General features: G+C 36.3%; 1 protein-coding gene across 2 annotated transcripts; it reads right to left on the reverse strand.

Annotated features, from left to right (window-relative positions):
* Window positions 1-18,213: 18,213 nt before the first annotated feature.
* Window positions 18,214-21,982, reverse strand: LOC145159415 (poly(ADP-ribose) glycohydrolase 1-like). 2 transcript variants are annotated; one of them, XM_079078409.1, is made up of 10 exons: window positions 21,418-21,982; window positions 20,964-21,268; window positions 20,649-20,853; window positions 20,470-20,574; window positions 20,272-20,390; window positions 20,046-20,189; window positions 19,930-19,967; window positions 19,769-19,854; window positions 18,670-18,732; window positions 18,214-18,596 (listed from the first exon to the last, which is right to left on the reverse strand). In XM_079078409.1, exons 1-10 carry the CDS (start codon window positions 21,664-21,666, stop codon window positions 18,402-18,404), a joined length of 1,509 nt encoding a protein of 502 aa, XP_078934535.1. In that variant the 5' UTR covers window positions 21,667-21,982; the 3' UTR covers window positions 18,214-18,401. The 2 variants fall into 2 exon arrangements, with proteins under 2 accessions (XP_078934535.1, XP_078934528.1); XM_079078402.1 differs by having other exon boundaries at window positions 19,769-19,967; window positions 21,418-21,981.
* Between the last annotated feature and the right edge of the window lie 4,881 nt (window positions 21,983-26,863).

The raw sequence follows: 26,863 nt of genomic DNA on the forward strand, positions 1-26,863 counted from the left end.
CTTCGGGGAGCGTCCACTTCCTCAGCACCACCCCCTGACACATCCCACCATGACTAGGACTAGTCGTATCCGTCTTTAGCATTATGCTACTATGATCCCTGCTATGTACCATCGACTCTATGTTTAAGTGATTACACTACTCATAGAGTCGTTACGCTGCCGAACTTGCACCACTTATGTATGCTCTTTCGAGCAAATTTTCATGTATCAAAGTACGGATATTATTAATGGAAAAATATATGTGTTCTATTGTGATGTTGTTATCTGTTATGTGTTATGTATCCATGTTTGTATGTTAATATGTGAAACTACTTAAGTACATGCGATACACCTAGTTTATAGGACCACAAACTCACAAAAATCATAGGCACTAAACATCTTTCCGTTCCATAACAGAAAGATGCGTCAACGACCAACCCGTGGAAACCCTGAGCCAACCCCACCAGAAATCAACTCAGCTGCATTTCAAGCAGCTGTATCTGCTGCAGTCACGGCAACCATGGCACAAATCCACTAAGGGAACAATGGTGGAGGCAATGGACAAGGGGCTGGAAGTTCGAACAACGGAATAAATCAAGGACCTACCAAGACATGCTCTTACAAGGACTTCACCAACGCCAAGCCACGAACCTTTAATGGCACAGGTGGAATGATAACCCTAAAGAGATGGATTGAAAAGGTGGAATCGGTATTTGAGATATGCGAATGCCCCGAGGAGATGAAAGTGAAGTTTGCCGCATGCACATTCTTTGACCAAGCTCTCACCTGGTGGAATGGACACGTAGAAGCCATGACTCTCCCCGTAGCCAACGCCATGCCGTGGGCGGAGTTGAAAGAAATGCTGATGGCCGAGTACTGCACGCGAGGCGAAATTCAGAAAATGGAGCAAGAGTTATGGAATCTCACCGTCCAAAACTCCGACATTGATGCATACATATCAAGGTTTAGCGAACTATCACTGTTATGCCCTGGCATGATTACTTCAGAGGGAAAGAAAATCGAACGATTCATCTGGGGATTAACCTCCCCAATTCAAGGAAATGTGATAGCTGCAAATCCTGAAACCTTCGACAGTGCCAAGAGGTTGGCCAAGAAACTGTACGACCACAACAACAAGAAGGGCGAGAAGCCAGGGGAAACTGAAAGCAAGAAGGAGAGTGACAACAAGAAAGGAAAGAATAACAAGAGAAAGGGGCGACAAGGCTTAGAGTCGTCAAAGAAGCAACAAACAGTGACAGTCAATGTTGCAACCACCCAAGTTCCCTCCACACCACATGCTCCAGTCTCAGCTACTCCAAGTGCCCCTAGGCAGTATTTCGGGAATCTCCCAAAGTGCAACAAGTGCAGTCTCCATCATAATGGCGAATGCAGGGAGATGCATTATACCAGTTGCAATCGAAAGGGCCACACGGCAAAATATTGCAGGACCTATCCTCCCCAGAACCAGCAGCAAGGAAACAACAACAACAACAACAACCGCAACAACAACAACAACAACACCAACAACAACGGAAATAATGCGGGACCAAGCCACACCTGCTATGGGTGTGGAAAGACTGGGCATTTCCGTCGAAACTGCCCTAACATCAACAACTCTGGGAATGGAGGAGCAGGGAGAGTGCTGACTATGGGTCAGGGAGAAGCGGTTCAGGATCCCGCTGTTGTCACCGGTACGTTTCTCCTAAACCACACTTATGCATGCATCCTATTTGATATCGGGGCAGAACGAAGCTTTGTGAGTAATAGATTCAAACACTTGTTAAAACAACAACCCCAAAAGCTTAATGAAACCTTTACGGTGGAAATGGCTAATGGGAAAACAGAATCCACTGGGGAAATCTACATCGGATGTACCCTGACCTTGAACCATCACGTCTTTCAAATAAACTTAATGCCTGTATCCATTAGGAGTTTTGATGTGATTATCGGCATGGACTGGTTAAGCCCCCACCATGCTGAAATTATGTGTCACGAGAAGGCCGTTCGCCTTCACCTCCCAAATCGCGAAACCCTAATTATATACGGAGACAAACCCAGCACGAACCTTCGTCTTATCTCGTGCATTAAGGAACAGAAGTATCTACGAAAGAAGGACTTGACGTTTCTGGCTCATATAGTGGATAAGTCCAAAGAAGAGGTCAATATTCGAGACATCCCAGTGGCTTGCGATTTCGCAGATGTCTTTCCTGAAGATCTTCCGGGGATACCCCCAGAAAGACAAGTCGAGTTCCGAATTGACCTCGTGCCAGGAGCTACACTCGTCGCTAAATCTCCCTACAGATTGGCTCCTGCGGAGATGCAAGAGCTGTCCAGCCAACTCAGCGAACTTTTGGACAAAGGATTCATCCGACCCAGTTTCTCTCACCTTGGGGAGCTCCGGTTCTCTTTGTTAAGAAGAAAGACGGTTCCTTTAGGATGTGTATTGACTACAGGGAACTAAATAAGCTCACTATCAAAAATCGCTATCTATTTCCACGAATTGACGATCTATTTGACCAACTCCAAGGAGCAAGTTACTTCTCTAAGATAGATCTGCGATCCGGATACCACCAACTCAAAGTCCGGGAAGAGGATATCCCCAAAACCGCTTTCCAAACTCGTTACGGACATTATGAATTTGTCGTAATGCCCTTCAGTCTAACGAATGCCCCTGCCGCATTCATGGACCTAATGAATCGAATCTGCCGACCATTCCTTTACAACTTTGTCATCGTTTTCATCGACGATATTCTAGTCTATTCTCGAAGCGAAGAGGAGCATGGCCGACATCTCCGGCAAATCTTAGAAACCCTAAGAACCGAAAAGCTATACGCAAAACTCTCTAAGTGTGAGTTCTGGCTCCGTAGTGTGAACTTTTTAGGTCATGTTGTTAGTCAAGAAGGGATACATGTGGATCCTTCTAAGGTCAAAGCCATCGAAGGATGGGCGATCCCAACGACACCCACAGGAATTCGTCAATTTTTAGGTCTCGCAGGCTATTACAGGAGGTTCATTCAGAACTTCTCCAAAACAGCCAAGCCACTTACCATGCTTACACAAAAGGGTGTACCCTTTGAATGGACGGATAAGCAAGAAGCTGCATTCCGAACTCTGAAGCAAGCACTCTGCAGTGCACCGGTACTATCACTACCAGAGGGAACAGAGGACTTCGTAGTTTACTATGATGCATCGAATCAGGGTTTAGGTTGTGTGCTCATGCAGCGTGGGAAGGTGATAGCTTATGCGTCCCGACAACTAAAGACACATGAGGAGCATTATACCACCCATGATCTCGAATTAGGAGCTGTGGTCTTCGCCTTGAAGATTTGGAGGCACTACCTTTATGGTACCAAGTGCACCATTTTCACTGACCACAAGAGTCTCCAACACATTTTAAATCAAAAGGAGTTAAACATGAGGCAACGAAGATGGGTTGAGCTGCTGAACGATTATGAGTGCGAAATCAAGTACCACCCAGGTAAGGCTAACGTGGTAGCCGATGCCTTGAGTCGAAAAGAATACTCGAATCGTCGTGTGAAGACTCTCTCCATAACCATTCAATCCCAACTGACCTCGCAAATCAGAGCAGCCCAGTTCGATGCCATGAAGACAGAAAACAAAACAAGCGAAGCGTTACGTGGAATGGAAAAGAATTTCGAAGTGAAGGAGGACGAAGCATATTATTTCATGAACCTCATTTGGATCCCTAAACTTGGGGGATTCAGAGAAGTAGTCATGAATGAAGCCCACAAGACACGATACTCCATCCATCCGGGTTCAGATAAAATGTACTTGGATATCAAGCAACATTATTGGTGGCCTAACATGAAGGCAGAAATTGCCACTTACGTTAGCAAGTGCCTCACGTGTGCTAAAGTAAAGGTAGAATATCATAAGCCCTCGGGATTACTACAACAACCAGTAATTCCCAAGTGGAAATGGGTAAGGATTACTATGGACTTTGTGACCAAACTACCCAAGACGACTGATGGTTTGGATACCATATGGGTAATAGTTGACAGGTTGACAAAATCCGCTCATTTCCTGCCAATAAAAGAGTCATACAAGATGGAACGATTGACAAGGATCTATATCAAGGAAATCGTGAGACTCCACGGAGTGCCAATATCTATCATCTCAGATAGAGATAGTAGGTTTACTTCAAGCGTTTGGCAATCGCTTCAGAAAGCTATGGGAACACAACTTGACATGAGCACTGCCTACCACCCACAAACGGATAGTCAAAGCGAGTGAACCATTCAAACGCTAGAAGATATGCTTCGCGCATGTGTGATAGACTTTGGAAGGTCGTAGGATACCCACTTGCCTTTTATCGAATTCTCGTAAAACAACAGTTATCACTCAAGCATCAAAGTTGCTCCGTTCGAGGCATTGTATGGGCGTAAATGTAGATCACCGTTGTGTTGGGCTGAGGTAGGTGACACTCAGCTAACAAGAGGACAGACACCAGACAATGCATTAACGGGACCAGAAATCATATGCGAAACGACCGAGAAGATAATTCAGATCAGAGGCCGACTGCAATCATCACGAGACAGACAGAAGAGCTACGCCGATAAACGGCGAAAGCCCTTGGAATTTAAAGTCGGGGATCGGGTGTTGTTAAAGGTCTCTCCCTGGAAAGGGGTGATTCATTTTGGGAAACGGGGAAAACTAAACCCACGATACATTGGACCCTTCGAGATTCTTGCCCGAATCGGTCCAGTGGCTTATAGACTGCAGCTACCCGCTGAGCTCAGCAGTGTACACCCCGTGTTCCATGTTTCCAATTTAAAGAAGTGCTTATCCGACGAAACTCTCGTCATTCCATTAGAAGAAATCGAAATCAACGAGAATCTCCTGTTCATCGAAGAACCAGTCGAAATCATGGACAGGGAAGTGAAGCGTACTAAGCAAAGTCGCATTCCAATTGTGAAAGTTCGGTGGAACGTGAAACGCGGACCAGAATTCACATGGGAACGCGAAGACCAGATGAAGCAGAAGTACCCTCACCTATTCTCGCATTCTCAAAGCTAGCCTTAAAAAGAATTTCGGGACGAAATTCCCTCTAACGGGGGGATGATGTCACAACTAGGAATTCTGATGCTTTGTAAAACCCTTAACAAAGATAACATTGTAGTTAAAACTTGAAAACATGTATGGTGCTTATTCAATGACCACAAAATCCCATCAAATACTCTATACAAACATTCAAATAGTCAACAAAAGGTTGGAAACCCTAAAAAAAAAATCTCGGTTCAAGTCCATTTTGGACTAGGATTTTCTTATTGGGCCTAATGGACCAATAAGCTTCCAATTTGACTATTTTGGGCTTTGAACTCTTATATAGGCTCTAATTGGAACCATTAGCATGAGACTTAACATTTTGGGCCTCATAAGCCTAAAATGGACTAGTTTATCTTTAATGGGCCTTATTGGGCCATAACAAATCTAAAAGGCCCAATGGGCCGAAAATCATCAAAATGGGCCCATAATATGGACTCAAGAACAAAAAGGCCCAAACCATTCTTTTCCCTTACCCTCTCTCGGCCCAAGTAGAAAAAAAGGGGAGAAATTAAGGGATTAAGGAGGGTTAGCCACCTCCTTATTACTCATTGGATTTCCATGCAAAACTCACATACCTCCATGCATCCATCCCATCACCTCTCTCTCTTCTCCTTCTACTACTCTCGGCCGAGAGTATCAACACACACACACACACACACTTATTTCACTTCTAAATCCTCTCAAGAACTCACAACAACTTCTTCACTTCTCCTTCAAAATTTTCGAGAGTTAGGGCTCTTCAAGGAGGTTATTCCATAATAATCATCATCATTGGTAATTTATTGTTTAGATCCATAACCTAGTCTCTTTATTTCATCAAAACTTCTTCCTAACTCACACCATTTTCGTGATCTACTCCTTAGAAGCTTCTTAAGTTCGAAAACAACCCAAGAAAGCTTGCTAGGGCCGAAAAATAGCATCAAACTCTTCCCTTTCTTCTTCAAATCGAAAACAACAAGCAAAGGTGAGTTCATACCCCTCTATTTTCGGTTTTCACAAGTTTTATGGGGGAGAATACAAGTAAAATGTGTAGATCTATGTGTATATGTATGTTATGTGTGATTTCATGTGTTTATGTGGTAAATATGTAACAAAAAGGAAAGAAATCTCGAGATCTATGGCACAAGAAGGAAAATAAACATTATCTAAGATATATTACACTAAACAAGTCAAGAAAAATTACCCTCTAAGGTTATAATAAACATATTGCAACATAAAACTCATTTTTGGACTATATTTGCCAAATAAACAAAAGTTGGGTTAAAAATTGTCATTCACGGTTTTCTTAAGGACCAAAAGAATCAAAACAGTTAAAATAAATGGTTTTATGAATATTATGCTCTTCAAAGGATTAGAAATGTGATTTGTAGCCTAATGGGCCAATTTTTGGGCTTTTCGGCCCATAGGCCCAAAAATTGCGAAAAATGTGATTTTCAAGGGGTTGAAATGGTAAATTTCTCAAAACAGGGGGTAAAAGGGTAAACAAAACTATTTCAGGGGTTAAAATGATTTTTTTCCAAAAAGGATAAAAAATGTAAAGTTTTTGGAATTTGGGACAAAATTGTAAAAGTTGCGAAAAGTTTGGACTTTAACTGAAAAACTCTTTGCTGAAAGGGCTGAAACTGCCAAAGAGTAAATTTTGAGCTAAAAACATTACTTAAACAAGTCTATGGATCAAAAATGTCAAGAAAATGGTTTTAGGGACCTAAAATGTCTTTTTTTTAAATAAGGGACTAAGATTGTCATTTTTATTGAAGAAGGGCTGAATAGGTCAAACCAATATTTTGAGTCAATTCTTTTATTATTAAAATACTTGGATCAAAAATACCAAATTACAACTTATGAAAATAAAATGAAGAATATACATTTATTTTCAAATATCGTTATAAACAATCGACAAGCCTCGTGCCATTGCGAATATTAACAATTGTTCAATCAAGCTTCCGACAATTATATTATACCTAAAACAAGTAAATATTCAAATTGTTGGGCTTGAAAGATCCTAATCATGCTTATTGGGCCTTCGTGGTCCATTGACATGACTTTCGAGCCTAACAATGATAACACATGTCTATTGGGCCTCCTGTGACCCAATTACATGTTTAAGGGACCCTCAATGGCTTTTATGTGCTATTGGGCCTCAGTGGCCCATTAGCATTGCTAGTAAGGTCCAAATAAATCAAATGTGAAATGGGCCAACGCGTCCTTCGTATACCCAACAGCCTTAAATAACCCACGTAATTAGCAGGACCTCGTAATCCTCTTCTCCTCGTTTGTTAGGCTTACCTTCAATTCAAATAAACAAATACAGGTCGTTAATCAATGGTAATCAATTTCGTTTGGATTAAGTGAGTAATAACGGGCGACACCTCTAAGTGTCGTTCGTAGTCTGTAGTTATAATCAAAGTCTCCTGGAGGGAGAGCGAGAGTTTGTGTATAGATCTATACGGGGGTGACTCCCCCACACCTCAGTTGTTCGCTACAGTTAGACTCGGCCAGTCTAGGGTGACAAAATCTTAAGATCAATTCTGGCGTTCGCTAGAATGCCAAGACATACGAACTAGTCATTATCATGCATGGTTATAACGACTCACATAAATAAATAAATCCAATACTATCCGAGTAATCAAGGAAAATCATAATCATTCGTTGTGACGGTATAACAATTTGAAACAATTATATTATCTTATCGGAAAACATCGGATTTTTCGAGGAAATCAACACCATTCACTTGTACTTTTCAATAACTATAATGCAAAACTTCTCATTTATACACGCTTTGAAATCATTCATGCACAAACTTATGGACCTTCACACTTTGGTATAAACAATTGTCTTTTCAGAAAATATCGGATTTTCTGGGTTTTATAAACTACACAAAACATTTTTATAACAACCCTGCTTATGAACTCACCAACATTCCATATGTTGACGTTTTCAAAATAACTTGTATTCTCAGGTAACACGTAAGCTGAAGAGTAATACCAAGTATGTTAGGGTGTTATGCTTTGAAAAACTTTCAAACAATTTATGATATGAATATGTAATATTTAAACAAAGTACTTGATGTGAGCAATGTCAGTTGTAATGTATTAATGCATGGTGAAGTTTATGTTGTGTTTCATGTATATTCATTGTGATGATATTCAAGTTGAGTCACGCGAGCCCTCAGAGGTTTCCGCCGTCTGGTTCGGGGGTGTGACATAACATCTAAAATCAATTTAAGAAGTAAGTTATGTCTTATCAAATTAAATTCATATAGAGATAAATTCGACGATTGCAACACATTAAATCAAAATCACACATTAAGATAAAACTGTGAAGAGATTATAGTATTATACATTACCTAGAATAACTCTAGATGCAAAATCTAAATCCAATTATCCAGAATAAGTCATTTGCTGGAATAAGAAGATTTAATTTCTTTTATTTAGGAATGGTTGATGATCCAAAACTTTATATGGTTTCAGAATCATAATCACAAGGTTGAAAATCCAAATGAGAAGGAATCATAAATTGTGTTAAATCAAAATGCCTAGAATAGTTATGTATTTAACCTTATTTCAATGTATGTGTACTGCATTATCTAATAAATCAACAAAATAACATAAGAACTTAAATTTTACTAATCATAATACTTAGAATATTACATATTTTAAATTAGAATATGATATATAGTTTTAGAATATATGTCATTACTTCATTATTTTGACTAAAAACTATTCTATAATCAGAACACAGAGTTTTATAGAATATTTTATAGATGGATACATTAACTCAAAATCATACAGAGAGACAAATTTGCCGATTATATCATAGTAACTCAAAATCACACACGAAGATAAAACCATGAAGAGATTAAAGTATTATATGTCACCTAGAATAACTTTAGATACAAAATTTGAATCTGATTGTGTAGAATAAGCCATTTGCTGGAATAACAAACTTTAGTTTCTTTTATTTAGGAATGGTTGATGATCTGAAACTTGATATGGTTTCAGAATCAGAATCACAATGTTGAAAATCCGAATGATAAGGAATTAGAAATTATGTTACATCATTTTGCCTATAATATTAATGTATTAAATCTTATTTCCATGTATGTACTGCATTATCTAATTAATCAACAAAATAACATTAGAACTCAAATTGTACTAATAATAATACTTAGAATATTACATACTTTAAATCAGAATATGACATAGAATTTCAGAATATATGACATTGCTTCATTATTAATCAAGAACTATCACAATACTTCACAAAAAGGTTCAAAGAAAAGTTGTTTCAAACAAAAGAAGAATGTCTAAAATCAGATATTACACATCATTTAACAAAAAGGTTCAAATCAAGTTGTTTCCAACAAAATCATAATGTCTAAAGCCATAATATGACACATAATTTCAGAATATTTCACATTAATTCATAGTAAAAGGTTTTAAGAAAGTAGTTTCTAACAAAATAACATCTAAAATCAACATAGGAAGCAAGACCTCACTTATCAAATCAAAATATGTATAATATCAAGTTAGCTAGCACAAATTTACTTATCTTTCACCAGATCATCTAATTAATCAAACAAAATAACTTCTAAAATCAAATTATATTTAAAATACCTGAAATCTGAAATGTGCGATTTGGTTCAATCTTCTCCCCAAAATATGATTCAGTTGAACCATCGATAATATATGATGAATGTGAGAATTCTGATGTTCTTCATTGCTAAAACTTGAATAAAAGGCTAGGGTTTTTCAATCCTATGGTTTTGTCGATGCTAGGGGTTTTTTGAATACTGGTCCATTCGTTTTCTTGATGATGAGTGCGATTATTAGGGGATTTGGTGGAAAAACTATTGGATGAAGATTGACGAATGATTTTGATCGAGAAGAATTTGAAGGGGGAGAAGGATATGAATGAACTCAAAGAAATTAGGGAGAAGAACGATGTGAACGCTGAAGTGATCAGATCTAATCTATTGATGCTCGAGCGATTTTACAATCAAAAACAAAATGAAAGGTTGATAAAACCAGAGCTTTCAAATCTGAATCTGAAAGAAACAGAAGATATTGATGATTGAGATTGAATCAAACGAGTTTTAGTGTTTGTCTCGAGGGTTTTTAGGGTTTTATGAATCAAAATGAAGAAGATTTAGAAGAATACCGAGTGTTTTTGCGATCTGAATGAAATAGAATGCAAAATTCCATTACTGCCCCTCCATGCCTTATTCTAATCTCAAAGTTCCATTTAATTACAAAAATACCACCGCCTACTTGTGGTTCCTTGTGGTTTAATATGATTAAATTCCAGCCTTTGATTATTCAAGATGAGTGGTTAAGATTTGGTCCCCTTGTCTCACAAAATACTATTGTCTCACATGAACCTAACCCTATATATATATATATATATATATATATATATATATATATGTATATATATATATATATATATATATATATATATGTATATATCACGATTTTAGCACATAAAAAACAACTTATTAACCTAGGGTTAATGTTATTATTATCCAACTAACTTTCAGGTATTGTTTTAAAAGGTTCGTAAAATTATTTTTGTGCATTTTAGACCACTAAAGTGATAAAACTTATCTCGCAAAAACTATTATAACAAATAAGAAGGGGTAAACCGATTACCTTGCTCATGTGTTCATCCAAGTGGACAAATTCAATTTTTAAAAATCCATGTGTTTAAATCAACATGACAGTATTTACATATAAACAACGAAATTATTATTATTACTAACATCGGGTCACAAATAACCGCTCCTTCATTTTTAGCCCTTAGATCTCTTCAACTTTTAATCACAACCACATAAACTCCCTATTTATAGTTCTTTTTTACTGTTATTTGGGGTCTTCTTCTCCACGTTTTCCCATTACGTCTTTAACCTCCCCAGTATGTCTTCAAACTCCACTTCTCCCTACCACGTTCGTCCAGATAACCTCCAGCACGCCTCCGAGTTCAATTGTCCACCTCCATAATCCCTAAGCATCAGGTAGGTGTAGTAACTGTTGTGCCTATATAAGAGGTCGCTTCTTTGAATGTATTCGTTATTCCATGACTTGAAATCTGTCTAACGGTTGATAAATCATGGACCAGAAATTGGCTGACAAGGATTTTCTGTTTGAAGAAATGGCAGCCAACGTGAAATTTCTTGAATAGATGTTTGGATTTTGATTCCCGTCTTTGGAAATTTATAACTTTTTTACTGCTTAATTGTAGCTATCTCAACTCAAAATTGATTAACTCGTTGGTTTTATTATATTGTGCAATATAACTATCGTTTAAATTTGGAAATTTGCTATGTTTTTTGTATATGATTTTAATTTATAATCGCTTGCATAATGAAGAACACTGTAGTCGTTCATGAAAATGCCGACCTTCAAACAATATCAGCCAAATCCACTGATTCTGAAAGTGACTCTACTGAGATAATTGAGTATTCTCCTCACTTCGGTCCTTTTAAATCGATTTTGGAAAGGGTTATTTCGGAAGGGGTAAAAATTCCTCGCCTTTTCATCAATTTTTAATAGTTTATGATGTTTTATTTTTGTTTCAGGTTTCTACAGTTTCTAAAGAAGATCAAAAACTCGAAAGGAAAAGAAAATGAGTTTTAGCTCTAACACAGTGGAAGTGGGATGAAGTTGTGGACCTCTGTTCAGATGATGACGAGGAAGAGGATGTCCCCATCATACAAGCAAAAAAGAAAGACATGCTTTGCATTCACAATCGAAATCGACCCATGAAACTCCTTGACGAGTCAGATGTGGAGGATTGATGTTTCTATAAGTTGGTTTTAATATGTTTGTCTTAAGGTTGTTGAGTTTAGGATGCTTTGTTTTCAGTATTATGTTTAGTTGTTGTTATCAATCTATGTTTCAAACCTCATGCTTTATAATATAAATTTGGTTCTTATAAATGTTTTGTGTTTGTTTTTTATAAATGTTCAATATTCAGTTTCCTAATCAATGTATTATTTCCTTCTTAAATCTCAGTTCATTGCTTCTCAAGTCATAACTAATTAATTCACTTTGACTGATAGTGGATGCTCTTTTCGAGGTCTTCTTTGAAAGTACATTTCAATCCTTTTTAATGATCTTTAGTTGTTTTTCACAGGATGAACCCGAGGAGCATATGTTATGGGTATAATAGGTATGAACACTTTTTACATATCCTATATGGTATTCACTTGATTCTATTTACTATAATTAACTCTTATATTATATTTGTGCAAGTTACTGACTTATTATGATGTTTAGATGGATTTGATTACGAATGGATTCTTCACATACTCATTTGACCACAATTAGTCGTTCAAATGTAGATCATCACCTACCATGCAATATGCTTGGGGTATATTACCCAACTTTTCCAATCAAACTCTGCTTTTATGTATAACTGAATTCTTGGCAAAGCATTGACCAACCCTGAGAAAGTCTTGAAAACACATCCATCAGGATATTTGATATCCATGGTTAAAAAATGATGGTATTGCCCTTAGTTTCAATTCTCCAAGGTAAAATAGCATGCTACTTTCATTTTCAAGGTAAAATAGCATGTTGCTTTCAATTTCAAGACAAACAAGTTTTCGAAGCTTTGCCTTCTCCAGTTATTGCTACTATTACTTCAGTCAATATCAAGCTTCGTTAAACTCATTTGTATGAAGTTGATAAAATTACAGAAATGGTTTCTTTGTAATTGGATTTATGACTAAAATTATTGTTGTTATTTTAAGTCTCACACTTAATCATTATCACTAGATTTTATGTATAATGACCCAATTATAATTGTCTTTGATTTTTTCATGTTATTCCTTCTTGGCAGGATTTTACTATTATGTCCTTTGTTTTTTTATGGCAAGATGTCAATGGTATTGTGTTATATACCTAAGTGTTAGTAGATGAAGATTTAGATTAAGTACTTAATGAGTTAAGTACTAAATTGGTAGTAGAAAATCTCTTGATGAGATGATGAGATATAGTGTTAAAAGACATGTGATGTGTAATACTATGGGCATACTATAATATTCATATGTAAGATTTTGAGAAGAGTAGAAAGATGATTCCATCGGGAATGAAATGATGATTCCTTCGTGAATGTAGATATATGATTCTTGTGGGAATGAGATTATGTGTGGTTAGAGAAGGTTGAAAAATGGGTCCATGAATGGAACAAGGTAAGAGGTTTCTTTAGAGAACCTTGATATAATCCGTGAGGGATTAAGTGTAACGGATCTGTAAGGGATCATTGTAATCCACTAAGGATTTAAGAAAAGAGAAGCTGCCAAAGGATCTGCGAGGGATCAAAGTGAGGGGACTAAGTCCAGATAGTGGTACTCCGATAAGTTAGATTTATGTTGTCCCTCTATATGATAAGTGAATTTATCATATATGATTAGACCGTTTAGGTCTAAAGGGAAGTAGAAAGGCAAAGTGACAAGAAGAAACAAGAGGAAATATGAGATGGGACAAAGAAAGAGGAGAAAGCATGCCTAGGAATGAGAAGAAAGTATGAGGAGAGAGAGAGAGAGAGAGAGAGAGAAAAGGTAAGATGCATAGAAATAATGTAGTTTTACAAAATACTCCTATAGTATTTTAAATTTGTGTTCTGTTCTAGAGTTCTTCTGTATGAGTAGAGTTTGGTAAGTTTTAGACTTGTCGCAACACTACCATCACTCCCAAACACATGTTGATCATATCTCAAATAAATATAGTTGATCAGACTATATTTATCTCAGATATGATTACATAACTGTCCAGGTTTAACTGCAATGTTCAACATCCAAATACTTTTATGTAGTTATTATTGTGATACTATTTATGTATGTGTGAGTGTTAGTGTACTTATAAAATACTTATATTTTAAAAAATATACTTGTAGTCAGAGCACTCCGGCCCCATTCAATTTTTAGTTGTATATCTTTTATGAATTGATATACTGAGTTCACTATAAACAATGCTGTGATACCAATCTGTCACACCCCAAAATCGGAACGGCCGAAACATTCGAGGATGAATGACTACATGTGTAGTATCACAACAATGCACAATAGTAATCAAAGTACAACATTCATTACATTGATAAAATATAACATTACATTCGTGTTCAAATCATTGTATATTTGACACCAAAAAAATATAATTAAAAGACATAAGTATATGAAACTGCGTCTTCCTCAAAACTTGTGGGTACCTGTTTATCGATTTCCTGAAAATACAAGTAGTTTTGAAAAGAGTGTCAACAATTAAGTTGGTGAGTTCATAAGCATGTTTGAAATTTGAAATCTGTAATTTGTTCCTTCGAAAAATGTAAACATGTTTTCCCCAGAAAATCTTATATTTTCTGTTGTATATGTATTTGTGTTATGAAATAGTATGATATAGTTTTAAATTCACATAAAACTATGAAAAGTAAGTTTTCTCTGTACTAGAATAGCATTCTGTATTTATACTTGTACGAAAGCTTGTGAATTTGTAAATATCTAAATTCACCAATTATAGTTTCATTTCTATAAAACTATGTGAAGTTGTTTACTTATTCTTACACTAAACGCATTATTTAATACCAAATTGTGAGTTATCATAACCATGCTTGATGACCTAAGCCTCGCCTGAAACACGATGTTCTTCAGGCGTCGAAATATGGTACGACAATTGTCACCACAGGTCTGCCGACCTAGCTGTTGCAAGCAGCTCTGGTGCGGGATTGTCAGTCCTGTATAGATCTATACACAAGTGTCACGCTCTCCCTCAAGGAGACTCTGGTTATAATTTTCAGGACTTTTGTTTTATACTTATATAAGTACTTGAAGCGTATCTCACAAATGTTATATTTATAGTTACGTGTACAATAATGAAAAATATCTTTGTAATAGATATTTTGTAAATATCTCATAAATTATATTTAATATAATTTATATAGTTGTTTTCGTAAGTTATTCTGAATATGAAAAGAAATATGTAAGTTCCATCAACTGTATTGATAAATATGCATGACTCATAAACTATACATATTATAGTTTATATGTTTATTTTTATATGAAATCCTGAACTGGTAAAATTCTATGTTTATTTTAGTAAAAATAACAATCGTAAACTATTTGAATAAATTTTGTTCTTTATACAAAATTTCCTTGTATTTTACTTGTATTTTCCCCCCTAAAACATTATAAAAATATTGAAAATATAGGGGTATAAACTCACGTGATAGTAGTGAAGATTTGAGCAGCACTTCGTTGCTAGAAAGGCTTTATTGCTAAAAACCGGGCTTTGCGAGGGTCGGGTTTAGAAACCGAAAGACTCTTTTCTTGCGGACTTCTGGTGCCTCGGGATGTTCTTCGGGTGCTGGATATGATACCGGGGCTTCGGGGGGTTGTAAGGAGGTTTGTGGTGGTGAAAGAAGTGAAAAAGTGAGAAAATGAGCTAAAAATGGTGAAGGAACCGGGAGATCTCGCACCTTTATATAGGGTGCGAGGGTTCGGTCCGAAGGGGGAGAGAAGGACATGCGTCGGACAGCTGGCGAGGGGGGGCACGCGTCGGCTTCGGATTGGACTTGCGCTTCGGATGACTCAACTGCTCGAACACGGGGCAGATCGCAAGGGAAGGGTGACGTGGCTCGCTTCGGTCATGCCACAGACTGGACACACATATCACATGCGAAGGTGCTACGTGGCCGAACCCAGACCATGCACATGCGAATTTTCTCGGTTTTTGTGCCCTGAACTTCAAAAATTCATAACTTTTGCATACGAGCTCCGTTTTCGACGTTCTTTATATGCACACGTAGGTGAGATTATACTCTACGACTTTCGTTTAGACTCCGTCGGCTAATTTTGAATTTATTTTTAATATTATTATCTTTAACAGACCGGGACAAGAAAATTCGTTAAAAATTCATAACTTCTTCATCCGATGTCCGTTTTCGTCTGTCTTTTTATTGTTGTACTACTATTGACGAGATCTTCGATTCTCGTTTAGGTTGTGTCGGCTAAAAATCGTTCGATCTTGATTTCAAATTTCAGGCTGTGTACTACTATGTCGAATCTTAGAAAAATCATAACTTCTTCATACGAAGTCAGATTTGGACATTCTTTTTATGGACATTCACGGTTTAACGTATACTACAAATTTCATTTAGATACCTAAGGCTAAAAAGCATTTTATTGAAAACTCACTTTTTACGCTGAACAGTGTTTTGCCGGTTCTATCGCGGATCTTCGATAGGTCATAACTTCTTCGTTATAACTCGGATTTTGGTTTTCTTTATTTTTTTGGAATCCTTGTTACAATCTCTACCACCTTATTCATCCCAATTAAGATTATTGAACAATTTATTTTTGAGGGTCGATTATGTAAATGCGCATAGTATACAAAAATTTATCTTTATTATTTTAAAAAGAAATGCAAGTTGATCCATACTATTACATTGATTCGAAATAACGGTTTGTTACAGGTAGTAAGATGATTCCTTCGGGAATGAGATGATGATTCCTTCGTGAATGTAGATATATGATTCTTGCGGGAATGAGATTATGTGTGGTTAGAGAAGGTTGAAAAATGGATCCATGAGTGGAACAAGGTAAGAGGTTTCTTTAGAGAACCTTAATATAATCCGTGAGGGATTAAGTGTAACGGATCTATAAGGGATCATTGTAATCCACTAAGGATTTAAGAAAAGAGAAGTTGCCAAAGGATTTGCGAGGGATCAAAGTGAGGGGACTAAGTCCAGATAGTGGTACTCCGATAAGTTAGATTTATGTTGTGCCTCTATATGATAGGTGAAGTTATCATATATGATTAGACCATTTAGGTCTAAAGGGAAGTAGAAAGGCAAAGTGACAAGAAGAAACAAGAGTAAAGATGAGATGGGACAAAGAAAGAGGAGAAAGCATGCCCGGGAATGAGAAGAAAGTATGAGGAGAGAGAGAGAGAGAGAGAGAGAGAGGTGTGCGGAGAGGTGTAGATAGAGTAAAAAGAAGAATATGAGATGAGATGAAGACATAGCAATAACATGAGAAGTGGTAAAAATAGAGTTAGATAAGGCATGAGATGAGAAGAAAGAAAGAGATGAGTCGAGGCTAAGATGAGCTCGAGAAGAGATGAAGATAAAGCATAAGACAAGTACGGGAATAGATGGTAAGACATGAGATGAGATAGAATAAGAGTATGAGAAATGATGAGAAGAATGGTAGAGTATGAAAAGAAAGAAAGATAGATGTAGAATATGATTGCATGAAAACAGAGTATGATATAACTCATCAGACTTGTGGTCTTATGTTGTAGATTTTTCATGTATTACAGGTTCAGGTAGTAGCCGTTATATGATAGGAGATAGGAGCACAATGATTTGGACTAGAAATACTTTTATTTTTAGTATATCCGTGTTGCTTTAAATTATGATTATGATTTTATTGTAAATCCGAAATAGTCTAGGATGTAAAGTGTTTTTGAGATCAAAAGGATACATGAGGCTTTTAATAATTAGATGTATACTCCAAATAATCAAAAAGGATAAACATTGGTTAGCAAAGAATATCATGTTCCAAAATAACGAACAAACAAATAATTTATCAAAACTAAACAATAAAAATGCATATACTTCTATTTCTAATCCCATTTCAATTCCCAAATGATGGTTACTAAATTTGGGCTCATGAATAGTGAGCATATAGCACAACCTTGAGCTTTTTACCGGTCTACAAACTACATATTAGGACCCGTTTGATAGTTGCTGACTGAGAAATGCTTGTCTATGTAAAGAAATCCTAACTGGGTAAGAAACCATGATGTTTGATTGTACATCAATTTTATGGATTGTTTTGTTTGATTCAAACAATCCATAAAATTGAAGAATTAGATCTTTGATTCAAACAACTCATAAAATCTTTGATTCAAACAACCCATAAAATTGATGAATTATGGGCAAAATCAGCATTCAAAAGAAAAAATTTGTATTTTAACATCAATCAGAAATCGTTTGTTTATGGACATAGAAGATCTTAACATCAATTAAAAAACATTCCACAAAAATTGAACTTCAAAATAGCAAAATCAGCAAAAATAGTATGAATTTACAGCAAAATCAGCAAAGCTATGAACTGATATGTATCTATGTGTTCATGTATGAATAAATTCAACAACAAAATCAACATTCAACAGCAAAAATCAAAACTTAGTCATTTGTTAATGAAAAAATGTTGTCCTAAATACTCAAATACCCTTCAACAAATTCTCTAAATTAAAAAAAAAAAAAAAAGGATAAATCAAATATTTTTACAGGTATCTAAAGATATTAGTGAACAAGAACTAAACAAAGGGCAGTTTAGTCATTTGTAATTATTATTTACATTCCAAATCTTTCGAGACAGTTTGAGGGGAATCCAACATCATGGGGTCATGAGAAGACAATAATGGCAAAAGCCAATTGAAGAATCCAATTCCGGTTTCCCTCTTTGATCTCTGGAATGAGTATTCCATTACCATATTCCAAAGATCTCCAACATTCCATTTATGTAACATGATCCACTTTGTTACCTGTTTGGAATCAATAAAATATAATCCACTTTTTGTACACACATCATATCATATACAAACGGAATGGAATTACCTTTTCCAGTGTTTGTAATGCCTCCATGCTAAATGTGTAATATACCATGAAAGGCCTTAATGCCTGAATACAAATAAATAAATAAATAAATAAAAATAAGTACTAAAACACATGAATTGCAAATAGGCAAGAAATAGCAATGTACTTTCATTTATTTGTGCATTATAATTTATACATACAACTTCTTTTTCTTATTCAGATATTATATTTTAAAAATATTACCCGATTTATATTTAGGGTTAATAACTTAATATTATGAAAGATCTTATATATTAGGTTTTTTTATGGATTAAGATTTAAGCCTCAACTTTACTTTTTTTCCTGAAAAAGACCTTGCATTTTTTTCATTTTTTTTTCGAAAAAAACCCTCAACTTTTTATTTTTTTTCTGATAAACCCTCAATCTTTTAATTTTCTTTTTCCAAAAAAACCGTCAACTTTTTATTTTTTTCTGATAAAACCCTCGATCATTAAATTTTTTTTTTCCAAAAATACCCTCAACTTTTTATTTTTTTTCAGAAAAAACCCTCACAATTGACAAGTTTTTCGGGAAAAACTGCTAAAAAGGCTAAATTTAAAAAAAAAAAGAAGTTAATTTCATAAAAGACATTATATTTTGTGTTTTTTCCAGATTAAACTTCAACTTTATTTTTTGCCAGAAAAAGACCTTGTATTTTTTAATTTTTTCCGAAAAAACCCTCAACTTTGTATTTTTTTTTCCCCAAAAAACCCTCAACCTTCTAAATGCTTCCAAATAAACCCTCAACTTTTTTACTTTTTCTCGAAAAAGCCCTCATATTTTACAATATTTGTTTGGAAAAAAAATAACTAAAAGAGCCGGATCAGAAAAAACAAAAAAACACAATATCTTTTTCAGGCAAAAAACAAATTTGAGGTTTAATCCGGAAAAAACACAAAATATAATGTCTTTTATGAAAAAAACACAATATATAAGATCTTCTACTCTTTTATTATATTAACCCTTATATCTATATAGCAATGAAAATTGCTTTGTTTTTGAACAAAAAAAAAGTAGATTGCTATTTCTTGCATCATATTATTATTATTATTATTATTATTATTATTATTATTATTATCACCTGTGAAGCTGCAAGCCATTGTAAAATAGCTTTAATTTCAGGGTCTCCTCCAAATGCTCCACAACCCCAATTTCCAGTAACAATTCCTATTTCATCTTCTTCAAATTTTACATCTGAATTTTCACAATCTTTAAAAAGCATCTGATACCTTTCAGACTTACTTGAGTCAGAAAACCCACAAAACGCCTTGTTAATCTCCCTAATTAATACAAATCACATTAATCCTTTACCACAAATCAACAATAATAAAGTATGCAAAATTACAAATATAAAATACCTCAAAAGAAATTCATGTCTATATTGTCTTTCTCCAGGGTTGACTAAAGCATCAATTGCAATTATTCTGGTTTTATGTCTTTTCATCATATCAATATCTTTCTTATCCATGAAATCACCAGAAAATCGAAAAGAAGAAGCATATCTATATTTTTAAAAAAGTTAATAGACATAATATGATAATATTATTGGATTTTTTCACTAATGAAATATACTTAGTTACTTACCCTGTATATTTAGAGAATCTTTCAACACCAATAACTTCTATAGCCTCATTATCTGCCATTGAAGGCAAGAAAAGCATGCCAGCTATTAATTCTGGACTTATCATGAAACGAATTTCTTCCTGTAATCAGAAGAATATAATAAGGTGATTAAATTATATAAAGAAAAAGTTAATTATATGAAGAAAAAATAAAGCAAACCTGAACACACCCTCTAGTTAGAGCACCTCCACCAAGGTACTTATTTGCAAAATCGACTTCTAGAGCTTCTTTTGAAGTATCTTCTATTAAGCCTGAATTACAAACCTATAATGACAAAATTACTATTATGTCCTTGTAATAGAGATAGTTTCATTTGAAATCATTTTATTGGAGTTTACCTCAAAGAGACATAGAGAGACCACAGATTTACTCCAAGATTCAACCTTTGGGTAAGGGATGTAGTTGAGATTGTGGTTGTCTGCAAGCACTTTTCTCTCAAATGAGACATTGCCACGTGGCATACTTGAATGGATTCTTTCAAAGTAATGAATGATGCATTTGATTTTGTTTTCTTGTTTTTCGTTGTAGTTGTCGTATAGGCTCCTGATGAAAGATGGAATTCGAATCAGATGTGTGGAAGAAATTATTGAGAGCATCGATATGCAACAATAAGTGAAATGAGTATCGATTACAGTGTATGTAAATACACATACGCAAATAAATGATCAAAGTTGATCACTTGAAGATGATTGGCACCTCTACTACTGTTTGGAAACAGACAAAAGAAAGAGCATGCAAGAAGAGCGCCGATGAGTTCCTGGCTGAGTAAAACTATGCCAGGCTCTTGCGACTTCAACAGGCGAAGACTGGTTTTGAGTCCAGCCCTAGCACCAACACAGGTAATGGAATCTGCACCTGTATAGTGAGCTTCTAGCATCGATGGAAGCCGTAATAGAGAATCTGCCAAAGCTGGGAGTGTCCCTTCAAACCATTTGTTGGCTTCGGCACGCGATATCAGCTGTTCATGAAGTGTGAAGTCTTAATTTGGTTGATTAGTTGATAAAATTAGCGAGAAATGAGAAGGGGGTGAATGATACAAACGGATTGATACCCAATTTGTATGTGGGAACAATATTAGGTTTGATTTTGATGCTTATTGCTACTTACATCATCGAAGAAGAGGGAGAAACCATCAGCGGTTGAAAAGGCGAGGGAATCAGCGGAGAGGTTGAGGGAGTTACGGAGGTCAGAAATGGCAAGGAAGAGGACCTCGCCGGAGTCAACCTTGCTATGTTGGGGGCCTTTAGAGAGTGCTTTGAGTGCTTCAACGACTTGAGAAGGCCAGAAGAGTGCTGATGACCGGAGAACCACCGGTAAAAACTCTAGAATGGAATTCAGATCCTCCCGATTCTCCATCCTGTTTCTTCACAGCACTGTATCTTCAACAAGGCTCCAAATCGCGAAGACTCTGAGGTTTCTTGGAGAGAAGGGAAGTAAAAAGTGAAAATCGGTGTAGTTTGTTAAATTGGGTTGGGTAAAGAAAGAGAGTGAATCGATTTTTAATGGTTGTGTATACAATACAACTTCACCTCATTATTTGAATTGGCAACGAACAAAAGGAAGCAGTTTGGGACACCCATTTCTGATTTCAACGAACAACGGGAAGCAGCGTAGCACGTAGCGATGTCGGTTTGTTCTTCTTCAAGATCCGTCCCCATCAGTGAAAACAATGAATATTTTAAAAGAAACTGATGTCAGGTTGGATCAGGAAAAAAAAGTCTAGGGTTTCGTGTTAAACCCATACTTAACTCCATCAATCGATTAACAAAGGATTATAGACATTGATATATGGCAAATCTATGTTAGTGATATTAGTATTATCGACATATTTTAGTATAGTTATTACCAACATCGAGATACGATAAGTTCCATTTAATCATCGAGATAGAAGGTGTGGGTGCATACTCGAAGAGATAAATGTGAATTTGAGAATACGGGGGACCGAAGGCAGCACCCGGTAACAGGGTTCCAAGGGGCAGCTGTAATCCGTTTCGCATGTATTATTCTTTTAGGTTGATTATTTTTAAATCTTGAAATTTTAAGGATTTGACTGACTGCGGCATGGTGTTGGAGGGTCACCACGGCACGACTACGTCATTTAATGCATCGCATCTTGAAAAAGACAACGACGTGGCAGAGTAATTGGCCACGACGCGGTGGCAGCTGAGTTCAAAATCCTAATTATCAGGCATTGGGCCCTATTTAAGCAACCTTATGATTAAGGTTGCCCTCTCTATCAGCCTCCATTCCCCCAAAGTGTGAAACCTTGTGTGCGTGTGTGTTCTTGGTGTATTTGTGTGTGTTCTTGACAAGTTCAAGATCTTAAAGGTTCTTGGAAGAAAGGGAAGGTGCTCCAAGCTTGTTGTTGAAGTTGAAGGCTGATCTTTCTTCATTTTTAGACTCCAATACCTTTCTTCGTATTAAGTTGTGTTTCATGCTTAAGAGTTCATTTATGGCCTTTATATGAGGATCCTTTGGAGTTGAAGCAACTCCAGGGCCTTGGATGGTGTTTGAGGTAGCCTCTAGACCTTAAGGTCTCATAAAGTTGGTTACTTGTTCATGTAACATCCCGAGATTTGCAGGTATTTCCGAATCCTCTCTTTTATTACTATTTTGTCATTTATAGTCCCTGGGGTTGGAAGAGTCAAGCCATGAGAAGCCTAAGGGCTAAAGTTGCAACTTTGAGGCCAAGAAGAGTACGCTAAGCGTACATGAGGTACGTTGAGCGTACTAGGCGCGCCTTAGTACGCTGGGCGTACACTTATGTACGTTGAGCGTACTCACGTCAGATGGAAACCCTAATATTTAGGGTTTGGGTGCTATATAAACGTCCTTATGAGCTCAAAACCCTCCATCACCTCAGCCTTCATAGATTTGAGCCGTTTTCCCAAACCCTAACCCATTTATTGAGTCTGTGAGCTAAAAGTAAGTGTTTGGAGAAGAAGGTATTGCATCAAGAAGTTGGAGAAGGAAGCTAAGCTTATAGACTTGAGGTTGCTTTATGCTCTAGAAGCTCCAGGAGGTAAAAAGCTCCAACCTTTATGCTTGATTAATGTAGATCTAGCCATGGTAACTTTATGAAACCATTTTGTTGTCCCAAAAGTCCCAAGTTGGTGCATATGGTGTTTTGAACGTATTAAGTTGTCCTTTCAAATCCTAGAAAGGGTCCTAAGTGATAAAAATGATGTCTCATGGCTTAAAGTGTCCCATGCATGTAGTAGAAAGGCTTAGGTTAAGACCATGTATTTAGAACTTTCTGGACGTCCAAAGTCTTAAAGTTCGAGACTTTATGGTTCTAAGACACATTTGGTCGATGGATCTGGAATTTGGGCTTAAGTGCTTAAGTCATTAAGCACTTATTAGAGTTTTGGTAAAGTTTGCGTAGGCCCCACGTAATTTCTGTACGCCCAGCCTGAGTCAACCACCCCGATGGTGGTCAACGCAAGACGGAAGTACGCCCAGCGTACCAGAGGAGTACGCCCCGCATATGCCCTCTATTGGGATTTTTACGATTTGGGCTTCGGGGTTGGGCCACTTTTGGGCCAGATTTGACATGGGCCTTGCTGGACTTTCTGAATAATTGTGCTTTGGGCCATTTTTGGTAATGGATCTTAAAATAAGGCCCAATTAGGGAGTTAGGCCCAATTGGGAAAATTAGGCCATTAATGGGCTTTGGATATATGGACTTTTAGATCATGGATTTGGTATTGGGCCTCAGCCCAAATTAGAGAAAAGGAAATAATGGACAATTACCCTATGTGGAACCCTTGTTCAAGATTGATATACCAATTGTTGACTTAGTATTCGTTATTTTGGATAGTTCGAGATTTTTGGTGAGACAGCGGTCGGAGACTTTCAGTCCAGTTCTACACTACTTGTGAGGTGAGTTCTTCTCTCTATATCAACAGGGTCTAAGGCACCAAGGTCGACCGTTTATGATTTGTATCCTGGTTATAGGATTATGCTATGTTAGTGATCTGTTAGATCGGTATCCTGGTTATAGGATGATGTTATGTTAGTGATCTGTTAGATCGGTATCCTGGTTATAGGATGATGCTATGTTAGTGATCTGTTAGATCGATATCCTGGTATATAGGATGATGCTATGAATAGTGATATATTAGATATGTATGACTATCTGTACATGCTAGCTAGCGTATGATATTTATGTGCACATGATTGTTTGATTGGGGGTTGGGTTGAGGCGGTCATGCTTTGTGCTTTGTGCCAACATACCAAGGGAGGCCCGGATAGACTGCAGACCAGGTAAGGGCGTACTAGTCAGGTCGAAGGCCCGACGAGCGGTCCGGAGAGGCTGTAGGCCCTGCGAGGTGGTCCAGACGTGTTGATGGCTCGGAGAGCGGTCCAGATAGACTGCAGGCACTGAGAGGCGGTTTAGTCAGGCTGATGGCTCATTATGCATGATGTTTGTATGATATTGTTATGGTTTGTATGGGGTTGGTATTTTGGGGGAACTCACTAAGCTTCAGGCTTACAGTTGTTGATTTTTGTTTCAGGTACTTCAGATGATCGCGGGAAGGCGAAGGCGTGATCGTGCACCTCCTTATGTTTTTATGATTTGATTTCTGGGATACTCTAACATGAAACTATTTTTGAAACAATTTGTAATAATTATTGGTTTTTAAATGTTTTAAAAAGTTTTAAATTGGCATGATTTTTATGGATGTTACAGTTCAAAAATCAGCCATGCATAGACCTTTTAGGTCATTTTGGTCCTTTTAAGTGTTAGGATTTGAGATGTTAGGGAATGGATAAAATTGGAAAGTTCCAACTTTATCCATGCATGGCCTAAATCGATACAACTTTGAAGCTCTGGAAAATAAAGGTTAAGAGCTTAATGGGTTAAGCTGGTCAGACGTTACCACGATGTGGCGTTATATAGGCTACGACGTGGTGGCGGGTTGAAACACAAGTATTCTGTCTTTTAGCCACCACGGCGCGACCATGGTTTTGGCCACAACGTGGTGACTTGTTGACTTTGACCGTTGATCGTTGACTTTTTGACTAAGTTGACTTTAGGTCAATATTTAAGGTTTAGGTCATAGGTTAAGATTTGACCTTTGAATGCATATTTAAGTGGTCGTTGTGCCTGCCAAGCAAGAAAATGAAACCACTAGACCAGACATATAAAGGTTTCCAACGTTAATGAAACCACTAGACCAGACATATAAAGGTTTCCAACGTTTTCTTAGTGTGTTAAATTTGGTTGCCACAAGGACTAATCATGTTATTTTGTCTTTCTTAAAACTTTCTTTTAAAAAATTACACTTTATTTACATTTTTTTTACTTTTTTTATGAATTCATCCAAATATTTTTTTATATCCTTTTTACAATTCTACTTTTTAGTTTAAACCTTTATTTTTTTATATTTTTTTTACAAAATTAGTTTTTTTACGTAATTAATACTTTTATATTTTTGTTATATATATATATATATATATATATATATATATATATATATATATATATATATGTGTGTGTGTGTGTGTTTTTACAAATTGTATTGTTAATTATACATACGTAAGTTTTTATGCAGCAACAAGCGGTGTGTCACCCATAGTTTTGTTTAATTTTTTATATACACACAATCCGTCTCCGTTAATTTTCAATGTTTATGTTAACATCCCAAAATTTGGATGTTTATTAAGTTAAAAAAATAGATGGAATGAGTTGAAAATGTGTAACTGTTGTCCAAAAATGATTAAGTGTCAACTTTGAGACCATGAATTCTATCCTTAGAGGCAAGATAAGGAGAAAGGGCAAGAATGTAAATTGTAATGGACAAGAAAATTGTAATGCCCGTGTTTCTAGGCTAGGCATTTATATTGACATTATAGTCTAGGTTAACCTTTGTAACTCATTTTGAAGAAATGAAAAGGAATTATGTGAATATTATGTGAATTATGTGTTTTATGCTTAATTATTAGGGCTTAATTAATTAAGAATAAAAATGAGCGTCAAAAATTAAATTTTAGATAAAGCCGATATCTATTAAGAAACTTGTAGTGGGCGTGACAAGGATTACGGATATATAAAGAATGCCGAAATCCGAGTTATAACGAAGAAGTTATGACCTGTCGAAGTTTCGCGACAAACCGGCACGGGGCCGAATGTCGTAAAAAGTGAGTTTTTGATAAACTACTTTTTGGCCTTAGTGATCTAAACTAAACTTGTAGTGTTCGTTAAACCGAGAGTAGGTATAAAAAGAACGCCCAAATCTGACTTCGTATGAGGAAGTTATGATTTTTCGAAGTTTCAGCTTAGCAGTAGACAGCTAAAAACTCGAATTTTAGATCGAATGATTTTTAGCCGACACGACCTAAACGAGAATCGAAGGTCTCGTCATTAGTAGCACAACGGTAAAAAGTCTGACGAAAACGGACGTCGGATGAAGAAGTTATGAATTTTTAATGGATTTCCTGTCCCGGTCTGTTAAAAATAATAATATAAAAATTAAAGTGAAAATTAGCCGACGAAGTCTAAACGAAAGTTGTAGAGCGTAATTTTACCTACGCGTGCATATAAAGAACG

The sequence above is a fragment of the Lactuca virosa genome, chromosome 1 (assembly GCF_052849685.1).
Source record: "Lactuca virosa cultivar CGN04683 chromosome 1, Lactuca_virosa_CGN04683_v6, whole genome shotgun sequence".
NCBI classification, from domain to species: Eukaryota; Viridiplantae; Streptophyta; class Magnoliopsida; order Asterales; family Asteraceae; genus Lactuca; species Lactuca virosa.